The sequence below is a fragment of the Tachyglossus aculeatus genome, chromosome 11, assembly GCF_015852505.1.
Source record: "Tachyglossus aculeatus isolate mTacAcu1 chromosome 11, mTacAcu1.pri, whole genome shotgun sequence".
NCBI classification, from domain to species: domain Eukaryota; kingdom Metazoa; phylum Chordata; class Mammalia; order Monotremata; family Tachyglossidae; genus Tachyglossus; species Tachyglossus aculeatus.
The window spans coordinates 56,854,382-56,871,562 of record NC_052076.1 but is presented as its reverse complement, the minus strand read 5'-3'; the positions used below and the strand labels follow the sequence as shown (position 1 = coordinate 56,871,562).

The window sequence follows — 17,181 nt, the reverse complement described above, 5'->3', positions numbered from 1 at the left end:
TTTGAGCTACTAAGAAATAGAAAGAGAATAGTCCAGGAGAATACGGTGAGATGGGGACAGAAAAGCCAACTACCATGAGCTAGCAGGCCTGGGAGCAGAGGCAGGTTTAGGATTACTCCCTTGGTGAATTTATAAAGGCAGAAACCCAAGGAATAAACACTTGGAGTGGAAGTTATTTTGGCCAGCGATGTCCAGGTGGACCGCTACATTCCTTCAGTAAGGAGAAGAGATTGTACTGTGATTTTACACCTCCGTCTTCTGTGTCATAAGCCCACGGGGGACAGAGCATAGGCAGCTCCTCTCCAGCAGTCAGGAGACAGAGGCCTGGAGGACAAGAGAGACCAGAATGAAGGAAAGAATACCCCTTCCCCAAAGATGTAGAGAAAAGAGCATTGCCATCTAAGGCGCTAAAAGCCCAATCTTCCATAGGAAGAAAAACAGATAAGGCATTTCCTCTCCACATATCTGTGAATTAGGTGAGGAGATATCGCTTCTTCAAAGAATCACTAGGGTAGAGAATAACTTTCCCCAAAGAATCCCAGAGAGTGGCAGTCAGAAGTCCTGGAGTGAGGTCTGCCCTCCAAAGAAATATGGGAAAGAAAAATCTCATGCCTTAGAAGAGCCAAGAAAAGGAATCAGTGCACTGCCTCAACCCAAAGGGACAAATTCATGAGGTCACCTCTCCATGAAGTATAATGGGTATTGCCGTCCTTTGAGAGGTTGAGATGTGGGAAGAAAAAAGGAACAGAGACAGTGCCCCCTTCTCCCCACAAAGAGCCAGTAGTAAAGAAAATGGTGACCCCACTCTGAAAAATTAAAGCTACAGGAAAGAATGGGGCCCTTGCCTTGACATGGCAGAAACCAGGAAAGGTAGAACCCAGCACGGGGAAATCCAAAATGTCAGCGAGGTCTCCCTCTTCCCAAAATAGCAAGGCAGAATGCAGAGGCTGGACAAGGTACCAGTCTCTAAAGAGCAACTCATGGAAGGCAATTGGAGGAAAATCAGGTGATTCTGTTTAATTCCATGAATAAAAAATGAGTGGAGATACTTGCAGATCAAATTCATTCATTACAGGAAACTGGAAGTACTCTGAATGGAAGGGTTAAAATAAAACGCAGAATGCATTACGTTGGAGCGCTGGGCTTTTTTGGTTCATAGACTAGAGGGAACAGTCAAAAGCAAATATTTCAGGGCAGATCCTGGTTTAGCAGGGACGGCTCATCAGGGAAAGTGTTCAGGGGGCCAAAGTCAGGGATTTTTTTTTTAATTAAAAGAAGACTGAATTTCCCCTCTTGCCTGACCTTGCTAGTGGAAGACCCTTTTCCTCAGCAAGCAGCTAGGTGGTGGAGGGATGGCCAGGTTGGGAATGGAAAGCAAGGTTCAGACAAGAAACTAACATCTGTTTCTATTTGCTGAATTGGCCTTCCTTCCCCCGACTCAGTATCCTTTCCCCTAAGGGAATACAGTTGATACCTATCTAAGGAAAGGAAGTCCTCCCCTATCAGTTGGAAGTGAGGTGGCTGTGCTATGACTTGGAGTAAATCGCTGCAGACCCTAAACCATTTCATAGCTCCTACTTTACACTCCCTTCCCCCCTAAAAAGACTTCAGAATTTCGGCACCACATATACGTTTATATATTCAGAACCTCTGAGGCACACATATATGTAGCTTACGTACTCTATTCAACATTACCTCATATGCAAGAGAAGCAGCGTGGCTCAGTGGAAAGAGTACGGGCTTTGGAGTCAGAGGTCATGGGTTCAAATCCCAGCTCCGGTAATTGTCAGCTGTGTGACTTTGGGCAAGTAACTTAGCTTCTCTGTGCCTCAGTTACCTCAGCTGTAAAATGGGGATTAAGACTGTGAGTCCCCCGTGTGACATCCTGATCACCTTGTAACCTCCCCAGCACTTAGAACAGTGCTTTGCACATAGTAATCGTTTAATAAATGCCATTATTATTATTATATGCATATCCCCCTTTCCTTCTTCTGTTCTGTAAACTATTTCAGTCTGTCTCACTAGATTGTAAACTCTGCAAATTTTTCCTCTCGTTTCAAATGATTTTACTAACAATTTCTTACTGGTTTGTTTTGCTCTCACCTCCAGGAAATAGGAGTAAGTAGTCGTAGTACCCCCAATTTTCAGAGAAGGAAAACAGAGGCTCAAGAGGGACTTGCCACATTCTGCCAAGGTGATAGGTCCCAGCTGTAGACCTGCTCCCCTAATCACTCGAGAACTAGGCTTCTGAACTAGGGTTTCAGAAATGGGCAGGCGTGTCCTGAAAATGGAAACGGCATTGCCCCCGAAGCTTACAACTTGTGACTGTCCGCTTGCCGGTTGATAGCTCCTGAGCAGGTTGGCCTCTACCTGCCTATACTGGTGGCCTCCCCCCCACCTCCACTCCACAGGGTTAATAACTAGCTTTTCATCTCTTCCTTTTGCCATATCATTGTAATATTAATGAAGCAAACTGTTAGTAATGAACCAGTCATGAGATTTGGCAGCATAGGCGTAGCTGGAGGGAGGGCAGTAATCATGGCTCCCATGCAACTTGTCCCCTTGCGTGCCCACGGTCTCGTCTTGCGGTTCTTCAACTTGGCAATATTATAAGGTCCCTGGGACTAGTACATTTGGCCATCTCTGCACTTTTCTAGACTAGTCAGTGGTATTTATCGATTACTTACTGAATGCAGAGCATGGTGCTAAGCGCTTGGGACCGTACAATACAAAAGAGTTGGTAGATACGTTCTCCATCCACATGGAATTTGTCTAGAGGGCAGGCAACCTATTGATGGTGTGTGTTTTGCAAGTCATTTCCAGCTATTAGGCTTCGCTGAGGCCTCAGGCCCTCGTTTCACCTTAAAGCGAGTCATAATAAAAATCGAAACAGCAAATCCCAATTTTTCATATTGTTCCCGTCACCCTTGGGCAGCTGTTCTTTACTTGACTGACTCACAGAGAACCAACATGGCCTAGTGGATAGAGCATGGGAGTTAGAGGACCTGGGTTCTAATCCCAGCTCTGCCACTTGTCTGCTGTGTGACCTCAGGCAAGGCTCTTCACTTCTCTCAGCCTCAGTTTCCTCATCTGAAAAATCATTAAGACTGTGAGCCCCACGTGGGACTGTGGGACTGTGCCCAACCCAATTTGCTCTTTCCCACCCCAGTGCCTGGCACATAATAAGCACTTAACAAATACCACAATTATTATTATTATTGTTATTGCTTTGGGACTTGATTAGCGTGTGTGCCCGGGCTGTTTCTGGATGTACCATGATATCCATGCCACTGATGCTTCCCCGATAGGCTTCTGGCCAAAGCTAGTTTCTTCTGGGAAGAAACACCAGCCGTTCCAAACTCCAGACCCCTCCAGTGTCTTTGCTTTACTTCTTTATGGAGTGAAGCAAAGAACTAGAGCAGGGTATCCTGCTGCAAAGCTTCCTTTTATTATAAATGGTGTTAATAGGCTGTGGTCTGTAGTGGGATTTGGAAATAATTAAAACGTTGTTAATGAGATGTTCTTTCCTGATTGCTCTTCTCTTAAAACTAGGTTAGTCCCATTTAGCAGATGATTTTTTACAGCCAGCAGAATCCCCATGGAAGGTCATTTGTGCTTTCGAGCCACTGCGTTGGGGCCTCCCAACAGGTAGTCAGTTTAGCTTGCAACTTGGGCAAGTCAGGCAAACTCCAGATGAGCTAAAGGAAGTGCCATTTTTCTGCAGCGGGTGCTTAGACCGGAGGCTCTTACCTTATAATGAGCATCCTTTTCCTATATTGCAGGCTGATCGCAATTCATGAATTGTTATAGGAAGCCCCCGCGTAACTTATCTCGTTACGCTGGCTTCATGTACCCGGTTGAATCTGTAGTCTCAGACATTTGCACTAGTCTTTCTTCCATTTAGAAATATGTCATCAGAAATCAAAACATTAATGGCTGGCTTAGAGTACTGAAAGAAGGAGAAGGAGTGGAGGAAATCTATCAGGTTGATAGCTGAAGTATTGCGCCTGGTCATCGTATCTTGAGAGGGACAGCTAAGTCTCGAGGAATGATTAGCAATATGGGCAGAATTTATCTGTGAAGGAGAATGATTTCGTCAGAAGAAAAATGAGGGTATCGAAGATGCCATAAAATGAGTACTGAAGATCCGAGTTACTGCCCCGTAACGTAAGAAAATGAGGCTCTCCAATGAAACCAGTGGTGAACAAGTATACAATTCATAAAGGAAGCGCTACCTCAGACAGTATAGCATCTGTATGGGAAATTGATTCCTTCAGGATGTGATTGGGAAAAGTGGTGTGCTGTGGTTTTGAAAGGAGGCTAGATCAGTTCTTGGTCATTAGTAAGTTTAGCGGTAGAGCCGGCAGGTGGGTGGAGGGGGATAATCTTATGTAACAGAGTACATCTAGGGATCCATTATTATTTGTGGCAAACTGGTGGAGTGGGATAAGTCACAGTAGACTGTGTGAGTGGCTCCTGTTTCTGACTAACGTACTTGGAGTGATCAATGTAGTCCTTTGCTTCTGGACGTCTAGTCTGTAGCGGTGGAGTCGGACAGTTTCCTCTCTTGCCTCTTTGAGCTCTACCAATGGTCACGAGCCATTATCTTCTGTTCTGTTCTTCCAGCTCTTCAAAACGCTTCTTCCAGTTCCTCAAAATTCTTCTTCCAGCTCTTCAAAATTCTTCTAGCATGTATGTATCATTTCACGAGTGTTTTGAGTTGGTGTGTCTTAGTCTAACCTTGAGAAATCTCAGGTGCAGTAGATTGGAAGTGAATAGTTAATCGATTGGCAGCTCAGCAGGGTATTCTTCAGTAACCATGTGCCTGTCAAATATATCGCTGAATCGGCGTGGTTGTGGGTGTCACGGAGCCTTCCCACAGCAGGGAGCTAGCTTGCCAGTGGATCAGATCGCCAGCGTGGGTAATTCCAGTGGAACGATCAGAATGTCTGTTCATTGCATGTACAGATCAGGCCATTTAAAAGGCCGAGGCTTCTGATTAAATATGAATATAGACTTCTTTTATTCCTTTCCCCTTTTTTTTGTTTTTAACTAGAGCGGGAAGAAAGCGAAGCCACGGAAGTACCGTTTTCCCCATCTGACCACAGTGTCTCTACTCCTGAATGCTCTTCCCGAAGATAAACAAATGATTAAAATCGGTTCCTATAAGAGCCTCACTTCTCAGTTCCCAGCTCCATTTTGTCTTCAGCTTCTGCTCTCTTAACACTGTATACCCACACTTCTCCATTTAGCTAAGGTTTTCTCCTGGCACTTCTCTCCTGTCTTTACTCCAAAGTGCCGCTTCCCTGTCTGCCATCTCTAGCATATGCCTCCCTCTTGCCAGTATTCCCTCTCAGGGCTCTCTCAAAACACCTCGACTGTGAAACCCAGGAGTCCCATCGGTGTCGGAATCGTTATTTCTGCACAGGATGTTGGCACCCCGGTGCCAAGCCACCAGCCAGCTCCCCTTTTTATGAAATTCCGACAAAAGTTGCTTGTTTCCGCTATTCAGGGATGTCCGCGTACACATTGCATTGATGAATAATGCATCGCTTGTGTGCATGGGATCGGTATACAAGTGAAAGTGAAGATTTAGCTAAGGGCAAATGAAGGAGAAATTCTTCGGAAAGCAAGTGCATTAGGGGAAATTAATTTAAATGGAAATTTGAAGACAGCACAAAACGAACAGCATTTTAAAGAGGGTAATTTTAAAAATTGGATTCTTAGTACTGGAAAACGCTTTTCAAAGCCATTCATTTATACTTAGCAAAACTTACTGAGATTAGAAATGCAAATGCTCCACCACTGTTTTTATTCCCCATGAAAGTTTGTCAGAACTTGCAACCTTCTGTGATTAAGTCCAGCTGCATCTTGTAATATGACTTCAGTTGCCTTTTCACCTGCTTTTGTCTTTAATCTGACCTTAAACTGAAGAAAATTACATCTATCTTTAACCTTTTGCTCTTTGCCACCTCACCAGAAGCAATATAAATAAAACAAAAATCCCCAAGGTGACCTTCCACTTACCGCACATCTACCTACTGATTTTTTTCTCAGATAGGCAGAAGTAGACCATGATTTTCTATACAAGTTGGAGGCTGGTGCTACTCTAGAAAATTATTTTAATTATCAAACAATTATTCCAGGGAGCCCAATTTTAAAAATTAACCAAAGGGCCAGGGAAGCCTGCTCTCTCCATTTCAGTAAAGGAAAATGAGGAGAAATAAATGGACTGATTGGATCGTTTTGACCACTTATCTTTCTATGATGCAGAATTGCTCCTTCAAGAATTACAAGATAAAATGACATGTGAAAGTTATTTCTTTGCTTTATGCAATACTCAAGTAATTCACTGGTCAAAAATGTGGTGTCCTAGTGTTCTCTGCCATTTTCAGAGTTTGATATGTGTTGTAGGGTTTTTTGAAAATCTTTACATTTCTTGTCTTCCACTGTTGTATTTGCTAATTAGCACGCAGGATTAAGGGAACAGTTTGCTGGTCAACTTGAATATTTTTTTTCCCTCTTCATCACTGATGAATAGAACTGTATGAGCGAGAACCCTAACTGTATAATCCAAATAAGAAGCAATATTCCAGCTTTGAGTTACTTTCAAGCTCATCAAATCCATAAAAAACATGAGATATTTGTGTGTGCCATGTACAGTTTTATTGCTTCTGCAAACATAGCTAATTCAGAGGTAATTTAATATTTACCTATGACTTTCTTTTACTGTGTAGTATTTTCTAGGTTTTGTTCATCCTATTTTTATTTTTCCCTTTTTCCCTAGATGTTTTTTTTTCCAAATAGAGTCCCATCTAAATTCTGTACTTGCGCTTCTAACCTCTCCAGTTATTTTGTCCAATTTCTGCCATCTTGTTGTTGGTTATTTTTGTTTGGCTGGAATTGTTGTAAATGATTTCTTGAAGCATTTACCAGCTCTGGGTTAGCTCTTTACTGTAACATGCTGTGGTAGAAACTGCTTTCAAAATTTACTGTTAGATTTTTCAGGTAGAGAAAATTGATCGTGTAAGTTTAATTTGAAAAAATTCCTGCTTTAGCACTAGTCGGAAATGCACTCTAACTACAAATTCTACTGCGTGTTCTTAGACCAGTCAGTCACATAGTATTTAAAGCAGCAGCCTCGGTATTGTTTTAAATCTTGTAAAAAAAGTGAGGGGAAAAATTTTGTGATTTATAGATGAATGCTGCTGCTATAAAGTGATCCCAAGGTGACACGACTTCTTCGAACTTCTGTACCAAGAGAGATCCCAGCAGTGAGTGTCGGTAGCCTAAAACCAGAATTTCATGCATCAGCTAGGCAGTTTATCAAAAATAACCCAGGGTGAGGTTGCAGAGCAGTAGTTCCTTCACATCCGTTTCCCAGGAAACCTGCCTTACCAGCTGCTTTGTTCCAAAGAACAAAGGCTTTGTCATTATTTAGGTGGGCTTAAAGAGTATATGGCTCAGTGTGGTTTTTCATTTGTGTTTGTTCTTTGTTTTTAAATGGTATTTGTTCAGCACTTACTATGTACCAGGCACTTTACTGAGCACTGATAATCAGGTGACACGCGGTTCCGTCCGCATAGGGCCCACAGGTTTAATTTTACAGATTACAGATTACAGGCTTAATTTTACAGATTAATTTTACAGATCATTTTACAGATGAGGTAACTGAGGCACAGAGAAGTGGAGTGACTTGCTCAAGGTCACCCAGCAGACAAGTGGTGAGCCGGCATTAGAACCCAGGTCTTTCTTTGCCACCTAGAACCCAGGACCTTAGAACTCCTGGGCCCAAGCTGTGTCCATTGGGGTCTGCTGCTGAAGTACAGTGCTCTGCACACAGTAAGTGCTCAACAGATACAGTTGATTTTGATGGAGTCAACAGAGTCCTTGACTGATCCTGCGTGTGTTTTGCTCAACAGCCAAGTTACATCAGTGAATTGGGCCCTCCAGGTCGCAGCTCTTTGGATAGTGTTGAGATGGCTTATGCCCGACAGGTAAGAATATGGAATGGGAAAGCTCGCGTAAAGTCAGTTTTGTGGGAGGAGAAGTTTGGGATAAACGGTACGAGAAGAGGTGTCGCAGAGGAGAAAGAGGAAAAATTGAAAGTTGAAAGGACAAACTAGAAAGTTGACACTGAGGATTCCTGGAGACCAGGAGGCAGTTGTTCAGAAGGTCCCTTAAAATCCCTTGCCAAGTTGATATCTGAAAATGAGGCTACACTATCTTTGCAAGCTCTAGAAATAGCTTAATTGGGGCTACAGAGGAAACTAAAGTTGTCATGTAAGCTTAAACGTGGCCCCCGGTTTTGATTTGGCTTTGGTCCTATATGAGGACAACTGGCCAAAGATCTGTCATTGAGCAGTTTTGGCTGCCTTGGTGGTTTGGGAGGAATGGGAGCAGTGAAGCAATTTGTGGACTGTTGCTGCATTTTCCCCCTGGCACACACAAACTTTGCCCCCTTGACCTCTGCCTTAGCCGGACACAGGTTTAGAGGAGATAGGGAAGTGGCAGTTATAGGAATGGGGCTGATTCAGTTCACCCTGTCTCCCTTCACCTACATCCTTTCCGTTCTGGTCATAAGGAGGCAAAGAGGAAGGCCTAAAGACTCTTGTCCCTGCCTTCTGATCACTTATTCTGGGTAAAAGACAGCAGCAGAACCCATTTCTTCACTTCCCTTTTTCTCCTGAACTACTAATCGGCTAGGACTGAGTCTGCCGAGCAGAAAACAGGTCTTCAGTCTCCCAATTTTACTTCCCTTAATTCCCCTCCTCCCCCGCTGGTTCATTGGAGAGCGAAGGGAAGAAGCAAGGTTGATTAGATGGGTAAAGCGTTATCGCTGCACAGTAGCTGGAATTTTGGGGTAAGAAAGACACCTCCCTGAAGTCCGCTGCTCCATGTTTGATTGGCTGCCCCAAGGAAGGAAACTTGGGTGATGGGGCTCCCTGGCTAGTTGGAGACCTGTATAAATTGTGCTGCTTACTTTGCTTTTGATCATTTCAGATTTATGTTTATAATGAGAAGATAGTGAACGGGCACCTACAGCCTAACCTGGTAGACCTCTGTGCCACCGTTGCAGAACTCGATGATAAGGTACTGCTAGGTAGTGAACCTATGCTGACGTGGGTAATCCTGTTTTTCCACTGGGGTTAGCATCCTGCTGATTCTGCTGGAAATGTACTGAGGATCCTGAGAAATGGGGCACCATTTTATGGGAAAAGAAATACAGTCAACCTAAGCTTTCTCCGGTATTGCAGTTGAAAAGTGTCATATTTTAACAATATTGTATAGATGTATACATGTTTTAGGGAGGAGGAGAAAGATATCTTCAACCACTCCCCCCACCCCGCCACCTCCCCACTCTTTTGTCTGGGAATTCAAAGATGAAATGCCACTCAGAAATGCCATGAGTATTTTCTCTCAGACCCAGTACCAGGGAGAAACGATTGATTCCCCAGTTTCTTGGTGCCCACATGAACATTAGTGGGCTAATTGATATACCAGTTGAATTGACATAATTTCCCCATCTGGCTGGGCTAACTATTACTTATGCTTATTTAATTATTACCCAACAGTGAGGTTTGTCAGAGAGATACCGGGCATCTCTAACATAAAGAGGTATTTCGGGCACATTTTAAAGGCTGACTTCATGGGGACCGAACCGTGAAGGTTCAGCCTGTTCCCTCCCCAAAGAGCCTAAGCTATTTTGGGGGCCAGGGGAAGCTGAAGCAGGAGCCCATTCTTGCTCTTCCCCATACATACCTTTTTGGAAGGGAGGGTTTTTTTGGTGTGCCCATGGGTGGCATGCTAAGAATAGTTCTGGAAAACAGGGCAGGTGGCTCTTATGATGCCCCATGCCAACCTTGCACTGGGACTCACACTGAAATCGTTCTGCCCCCGTGATTTCTGTTTGCTCTCCCTCTCTCCCCTCCCTGCTCTCCCTCCTGGTTGGGAAAATACAAACTTTTCCCCCAATTAGGACTACTGGGGAGTTCCTGCCTTTACATTTTTCTTTGTTTTACAAAGGAGGCTTTCAAATTCTCCAAGAGTGAGGTTTCAGAGAAAGGTTTAAAGATGGGGAGGTACTCCAGGAGAAAGGAGCCCCAGCTTTGTGTGGGTGGCACAAAGAAAAGAATGCTTCCTTTAATTGCAGGTCGTCATGGGAAGAGTCTTTTGGAAGGGAATGAGTGGGTAGGAGAGTAGGTGGGTATGAAACTTCAAAAGTATGGTTAGAGCAACCAGCCTGTGGAGGTTTCCAGGAGAGCAGAATGCACATTATTTAGGTTAAACTCCAATTTTAAAGTGTGCAAAGCGGGGTGACCTTGTAAAGGCTGAATTACTGCTACCTAGTATTTTTTAAGTTCTTGAGAGCCTTGAACAATTATAAATTTAGCCACATTCTTTAATAGATAACCCACTGAGATTTGGTGTTCTTGTTACTTTTTAAATTCTATTAATTATGTAGGTGGGTATACCAGACTAGGAGAATATTTTCCCCTCAAACTAGTCTTGTGCTAGCACACTGGAGAATTAGGCTCCGAGCTCTTAAAAGAGGACAGATAAAGAAGAGGTGGTACATTTTCTGCAACAAAGTTTGTCTGGGTGAGAACTCGGAATGCACGGGTGGAGGAAATGAGTTCCATCAACTACTCTTTATTTTCTAGATTCCCTGTTTAATCCCATCAAAAATATATGGTGAGTTTTCTGTGGTGCAAATAAATGCCTGTAAGTGAAACTGAGAGACCTCTTCAACAACTACTTTTGATTTTCTTTTTTCCACAGAATATTTCTGATCTGTGGGCCATGGTAAAGCAGATGACAGATGTGCTTTTGGCTCCGGCAACAGATGCATTAAAAAGCCGCAATAGCATAGAGGTGCGAATGGAGTTCGTTCGTCAAGCTTTACATTACCTAGAACAGAGGTAAGAGCAAAACATTCGGACTTCCTGAACGTGAAAGTGAAAAGGTTGGGCAGTTTTCAGAAATAGCTGTTTCAGTATATCACGGTCTTCCAGTCATGAAATGTCGATTTAAAAAAAAATCACGACAGTTGGAACATATTTATCTTTTTCTGTTCTGTTCCCTGCCTTCCACGTGAAGTGGTTCAGGAACATTTTGATCGTGCTGAAATGCTTTAGATCAAAATTGTTTCTTCAGCTGGTTCCTCCTCTGTTCTTTATGCCCCTTTGTCCTTTTAACAGTGATTTAATTAGACCATTCACCCCGTCAATTTTCCTACCTTCAAACCATATGAAAGGCCTCCGTACCCCTATTAAATCCCCCTTTAATCTTAATTTTCCTTTTGGCTATATTGAGTCAATTCCTAGGGGTCCCAGCTCCCCTTTTGATGCCGGATTCCTTCCTGCTGTTCCTGCCAGTGGTGTGTGCTGAGCTACCCCCATAGCAACTTGACTCAGTCGTTTTGGGGGATTAGGTTGTGCTTTTATCCCTCTGCCATTGTCCACTCCATTAATAGGGCCTCGCGTCACTCATCCTTCATTGAGGATTTTCACGACCTTTGAATGAGCCAGCAGGGGCTGCCATAAGCGTGGCAACAAATCCTCTTGATTTCAGAGACTCAGTGCTGGGCTTCTCCCCGCTGGCTCAGAAAAGAGGACCGCTGAGTTGAATACAGTAGCCAAATTGCAGCGCACTTCCACGGAGCCACCCAGGCCGATCGCCGCAGTAGATTCTTGTTTTCAGTTCTTCCGCGCTAATCAAAGTGACGTCTTATTACGAAGTCACAATATTGGCTTCTGCGAGGAAAACTGCCTTAATTCGGAGCTCTGACAGTGGTGGACTGGCTTGTAAACTGACTATTTGTGTGGTAGAGAGATCAGATGAATGCGTTAAACTCATAATATATAATAATTAGTGTTCATCATCATCATCATCATCAGTCGTATTTATTGAGCGCTTACTATGTGCAGAGCACTGTGCTAAGCGCTTGGGAAGTACAAATTGGCAACATATAGAGACAGTCCCTACCCAACAGTGGGCTCACAGTCTAAAAGGGGGAGACAGAGAACAAAACCAAACATACTAACAAAATAAAATAAATAGAATAGATATGTACAAATAAAATAAATAAATAGAGTAATAAATATGTACAAACATATATACATATATACAGGTGCTATATACATATATATATATATCTATATATATATATATACACACACATATATACAGGTTCATGGGGTAAACGTCTCAGAGCAGAGACTTCGGGAAGATTACGGCCCCAAGAGAAAGAAAAAAGAAACGGGGGAAAAATGCAACCATCCAGCTAAGGGCAGTTTTTATGCTCACGTGATGTGGAAAGGCGTGTTTCTCACATCCACAGAGACTGACTAAAAATCTCACGGTCAGTAACGTCATCCTGGAACCCCAAGGACAGATACCCACTCATAATAATAGCGGTACTTGTTAAGTGCTTACTGTGTTACCCTGTGCTAAGCACTGAGGTAGATGCAAGTTTAATCAGGGTGGACAGTCCCTGTCCCACATAGGACTAACGGGTCCCCATTTGACAGATGAGGTAACTGAGGCACAGGGAAGGGAAGTGAGTTGCTCAGGGTCACACAGCAGATGAGCGGTGGAGCCAGGAATAGTACTCAGGTTCTACTGACTCCCAGGCACAAGCTCTGACCACTAAGTCATGCTGCTTCTCTATTAAGTGTAACTTCTGAGCAATATATAGAGTCTGTTAATAATAATAATAATAATAATAATAATGGCATTTGTTAAGTGCTTACTATGTGCAAAGCACTGTTCTAAGCGCTGGAGGGGATACAAGGTGATCAGGTTGTCCCACGTGGGGCTCACAGTCTTAATCCCCATTTTACAGATGAGGTAGCTGAGGCTCAGAGAAGTGAAGTGACTTGCCCAAGGTCACACAGCAAACATGTGGCGGAGCCGGGATTCGTACCTATTACCCCTGACTCCAAAGCCCGGGCTCTTTCCACTGAGCCACGCTGCTTCTCTGTTCTCCAAACTGTGGTGGGTCAAGCCATAGTTCAATTTTTTGGGTGCTTATTCTTATGCCATAAATATCTTCATATTAGTAGCGATTGTCATGAACTGGTTTATTGCAGTGTTGCAGCAAAATGATTTTATGTTGGGCCCTGTATAATAAGGTATAAAAATAACCTCCATATGTCCTCTCAGTGTATTTTAAGTGGACATTCCTTATCTACCCTTGAAGAAATCAAGATCTATGCTTGAATTTCTTTTGTACTAGATTTAATACCTCCCTAACAGCTTCCTAAATGAGTTATTCTTCCTGGGTTTCTCAGCTCATAATAATCATTTCCCAGCTTAGTTCTCTGCTAACATTCTTCTCTTCTGACTCCAATCACTGTTACTCAGCATCATAAAAGCATTTGGGAGTCAACCACTCAAAACGTTTTACTTAAGAACCTTTTTTCAGTCAAGGTTTCCTAAATGGTAGAACTGTCAGATATGTATTCTCACATCTGTGGGTGTATCTTGCAGGAGTGATAAAGTTATGGGGAAAGTACGTAGAATAATCTAAACTGTTTTTAAAGCATCGGTGGCTTATTCTTAAGGTGTATGTATGTTAATAGTTAATGGGAGATTTTGGGTTTTTTAGATTGGCAGTATGCCCCATATCACAAAATATTTTCTCAAAAGCTTTCCCCAAACATGGGGTGGCAAGAGTAGCTGCCCTTATTTTTTTCGTCTCTCATCTAGGGCCTTTGCATTTAGGCTGTCTTAACTTGTTTGTGTTCAACTGTCTTTAATATCGATTTCTTGCAGTTATAAGAACTATACCCTCGTGACAGTGTTTGGGAACTTACAGCAAGCTCAACTAGGTGGGGTTCCCGGGACTTATCAGCTGGTTCGCAGCTTCCTTAACATCAAACTCCCAGCACCTCTTCCAGGACTCCAGGTACCTGCTACTTACACGTTTTCCCAACCCAACTTTTATCCGTCTTGTTCCCGTCAAGTTGTATAATGAGACGCCTCACATTTGTTGTTTTCACCTTGGTAAGAGCGGAAACATACAGAAAGTGGGAAAGTACTTCTTGAGGGGAGGACAGATATAAAGATCCGAAATTTATCTGAAAGATCTGAAGAGCAGGAGGGACCCAATGGAGCCGGAGAGAGAAAGTGCAGAGAAGGGCAATCATTGATCAGGCTGGGGTTGGACTGAAAGGATTAGGACTCCTCAGAGGTTCAAAGAGGTTCAAGAGAGGAAGTGATCGAATCTACCAAGTCATAAAGAGAATGGAACAGGGTGAAAACTGAATTATTGTTTTCCAGATCCCATAGCAGTTGAACAAGGGGGCAGCCCTTGAAGCCTGAATGCCAAAACAAACAAAAGGAAAGTCTTTTTCATAGATGGGTGTTAAGAATATGGAATTCACTGCTACAGAAAATTGCATAGGTTACCAATGTCATCATCATAGTGGTATTTAATAATACTGATGGTATTCGTTAAGCGCTTACCATGTGCCTAGCACTGTTCTAAGCATTGGGAGAGATACAAGGTTATCAGGTTGTCCCAGGTCGGGCTCACAGTCTTAATCCCCATTTTATAGATGAGGTAACTGAGGCACAGAGAAGTTAAGTGATTTGCCCAAAGTCACATGGGTGACAAGTGGCGGAGCTGGGATAAGAACCCACGACCTCTCACTCCCAAGCCCACGTGCTTACTATGTGCAGAGCATTGCATGAAGCACTTGGGAGAGTACAGTGCAGCGGAGTTGGCAGTCATGTTCTCTGCTTACAATGACCTTACAGTCTATAGGAGGAGACAGATATTAACGTAATTGAATAATTTGTTATGTAGTTCAGACATTCAGTCATTCATTCAGTTGTATATAAGGAGCTCTTGCTGTGTGCAAAGCACTGTACTAAGTGCTTGGGAGAGTACAATACAACAACAAACAGACACATTGACTTCCCATAATGAGCTCACATTAATATGAAAGAATAATTTACAATGTATAATTTAAAGATATGTACATAAGTGGTATGGATTTGAAGGCAGGGCAAATATCAGATGCCTCAAGGTCACAGATCCAAGTGCTAGCGTCATCATCAGGGTCGAGAGGGGACTAAATCCATGGATGAGCAGGCCATAATGTGCTATTAAAGGGAAATGTTGGGGGTGTTAGATGATTCAGCCTCGTCCCCCCCCCCCGCCTCGTTCCCCTCTTCATCTCCCCCATCTTTCCTCCTTCCCTTCCCCACAGCATCTGTATATATGTATATATGTTTGTACATATTTATTACTCTATTTATTTATTTATTTATTTATCTTACTTGTGCATATCTATTCTATTTATTTTATTTTGTTAGTATGTTTGGTTTTGTTCTCTGTCTCCCCCTTCTAGACTGTGAGCCCGCTATTGGGTAGGGACTGTCTCTATGTGTTGCCGACTTGTACTTCCCAAGCGCTTAGTACAGTGCTCTGCACAGAGTAAGCGCTCAATAAATATGATTGCTTGATTGATTCAGCTGTAACCTTTTGGATGAATGTCAAAAACCACCTGCAGTCTTACCGTTTCTCCCAACATCGTATTGCTGGGTTGCTTAGAGGCAGTTCTGGGTGGTATGGACCATTGAGATTGAACCAGTAGTGGCATTTCTTGTGGCATGAATTTGTTCATTCAATTTTTCTGCACTTCCTTGGGATGTTCACAAAGCAGATGCATTTCAGCATATGGTGCTACCCAGCACAGCCCCAAGTAGGCCTAGGACCTGGCCTAACCATATATCAGGCTATCAGGCTAGGCTTCATCATCATCATCATCAGTCGTATTTATTGAGTGCTTACTGTGTGCAGAGCACTGCACTAAGCGCTTGGGAAGTACAAGTTGGCAACATATAGAGACAGTCCCTACCCAGCAGTGGGCTCACAGTCTAAAAGGGGGAGACAGAGAACAAAACCAAACATACTAACAAACTAACATACAAACATACTAACATACCAGGCTTGCTGGGAACACTGTGGCTTCTAGCGAGGACAGAGGCTGGGCCATCCCGAATCAGCCTGTGGGACTTCAAGGCCCAGAGAGAAGTTGCACGTGCAACGTGCAAAGGGCATGTGCACACATTTTATATATATATATATATATGTGTATATATATATATACACATATATATATATATATATAAAAATAATGTAATTCACTCCCTGTTCCCTCCACCACCATGGAGAAGCAATATGGCACAGTGGATAGAGCACAGGCCTGGGAGCCTGGGAGTCAGAAGGTCATGGGTTCCAATTCCGGCCCCGCCACTTGTCTGCTGTGTCACCTTGGACAAGTCACATCACTTCTCTGTGCCTCAGTTACCTCATCTGTAAAATGGGGTTGAGACTGTGAGTCCCACGTGGGACAGGGACAATGTCCAACCCGACTTAGTACAGTGCATGGCATATAATAAGCGTTTTACGTTATTACCACCCCATCTTCCCTGAAGTCCAAAGCATCATTCTGGGAGTATAGAAACAGTTTCTTCACCTGAAGGTAGCTGAAGGATACAGGTCTTTTCTTTCACTCCTCCCTTCACCTTTCTAGGCATCTTGCTCCTTGAACTGTATAAAATTCTTAAATGCTACTAGTTTAAACTCTAAAATCACAAATCTGGGAAGAAAATCCAGTAGCATTATTCTTTAATATTTGTATTTTAGAATATGTAGTGCCAGTGAAAGTGTTGGGAAAGGAAAGGATTCAGGTTGCGATGCTCCGGATCTATGGCAGGGGGTTGTTTTTAGAAGAACCAGCTCCCCAGTATAATGATGCCTTAGACAATAACGAGAGAATTGCTCGCCTTAAATGAAAACTGACTAGGCAGCCCACTGGGATGTAAGTGGAGTTGACTGCCCTGGAGCTTACTAGGGCCCTTGCAATAAAACCCACATGTTCATAGTGGTAAGGATACGCAGTGGTTAGAGACTTCGTTTGAATGGTCATACCAAGTATATGTAACACAAAAGCACAAACTCAATCAATCAATCATATTTATTGAGCGCTTACTGTGTGCAGACCACTGTACTAAGCGCTTGGGAAGTACACGTTGGCAACATATAGAGACAGTCCCCACCCAACAGTGGGCTCACAGTCTAAAAGTGGATGCGCACTTGCACAGTGGATGGTTGTGGGCAGGGAATGTGTCTGTTTATTGTCGAACTCTCCCAAGCACTTGGTA

The 17,181-nt window shown here is 43.2% G+C and overlaps 1 protein-coding gene across 3 annotated transcripts in view; it reads left to right on the top strand.

The window, feature by feature from the left end:
• NUP93 (nucleoporin 93) overlaps positions 1 to 17,181 on the top strand; it is a 103,824-nt gene that overhangs the window by 74,175 nt on the left and 12,468 nt on the right. For all 3 annotated transcript variants that reach the window (XM_038754504.1, XM_038754506.1, XM_038754505.1), the window contains 4 exons: positions 7,923 to 7,997; positions 9,004 to 9,093; positions 10,783 to 10,922; positions 13,780 to 13,912. In XM_038754504.1, coding sequence (XP_038610432.1) covers positions 7,923 to 7,997; positions 9,004 to 9,093; positions 10,783 to 10,922; positions 13,780 to 13,912 — 438 coding nt within the window. The remainder of the gene's footprint in view (positions 1 to 7,922; positions 7,998 to 9,003; positions 9,094 to 10,782; positions 10,923 to 13,779; positions 13,913 to 17,181) is intronic.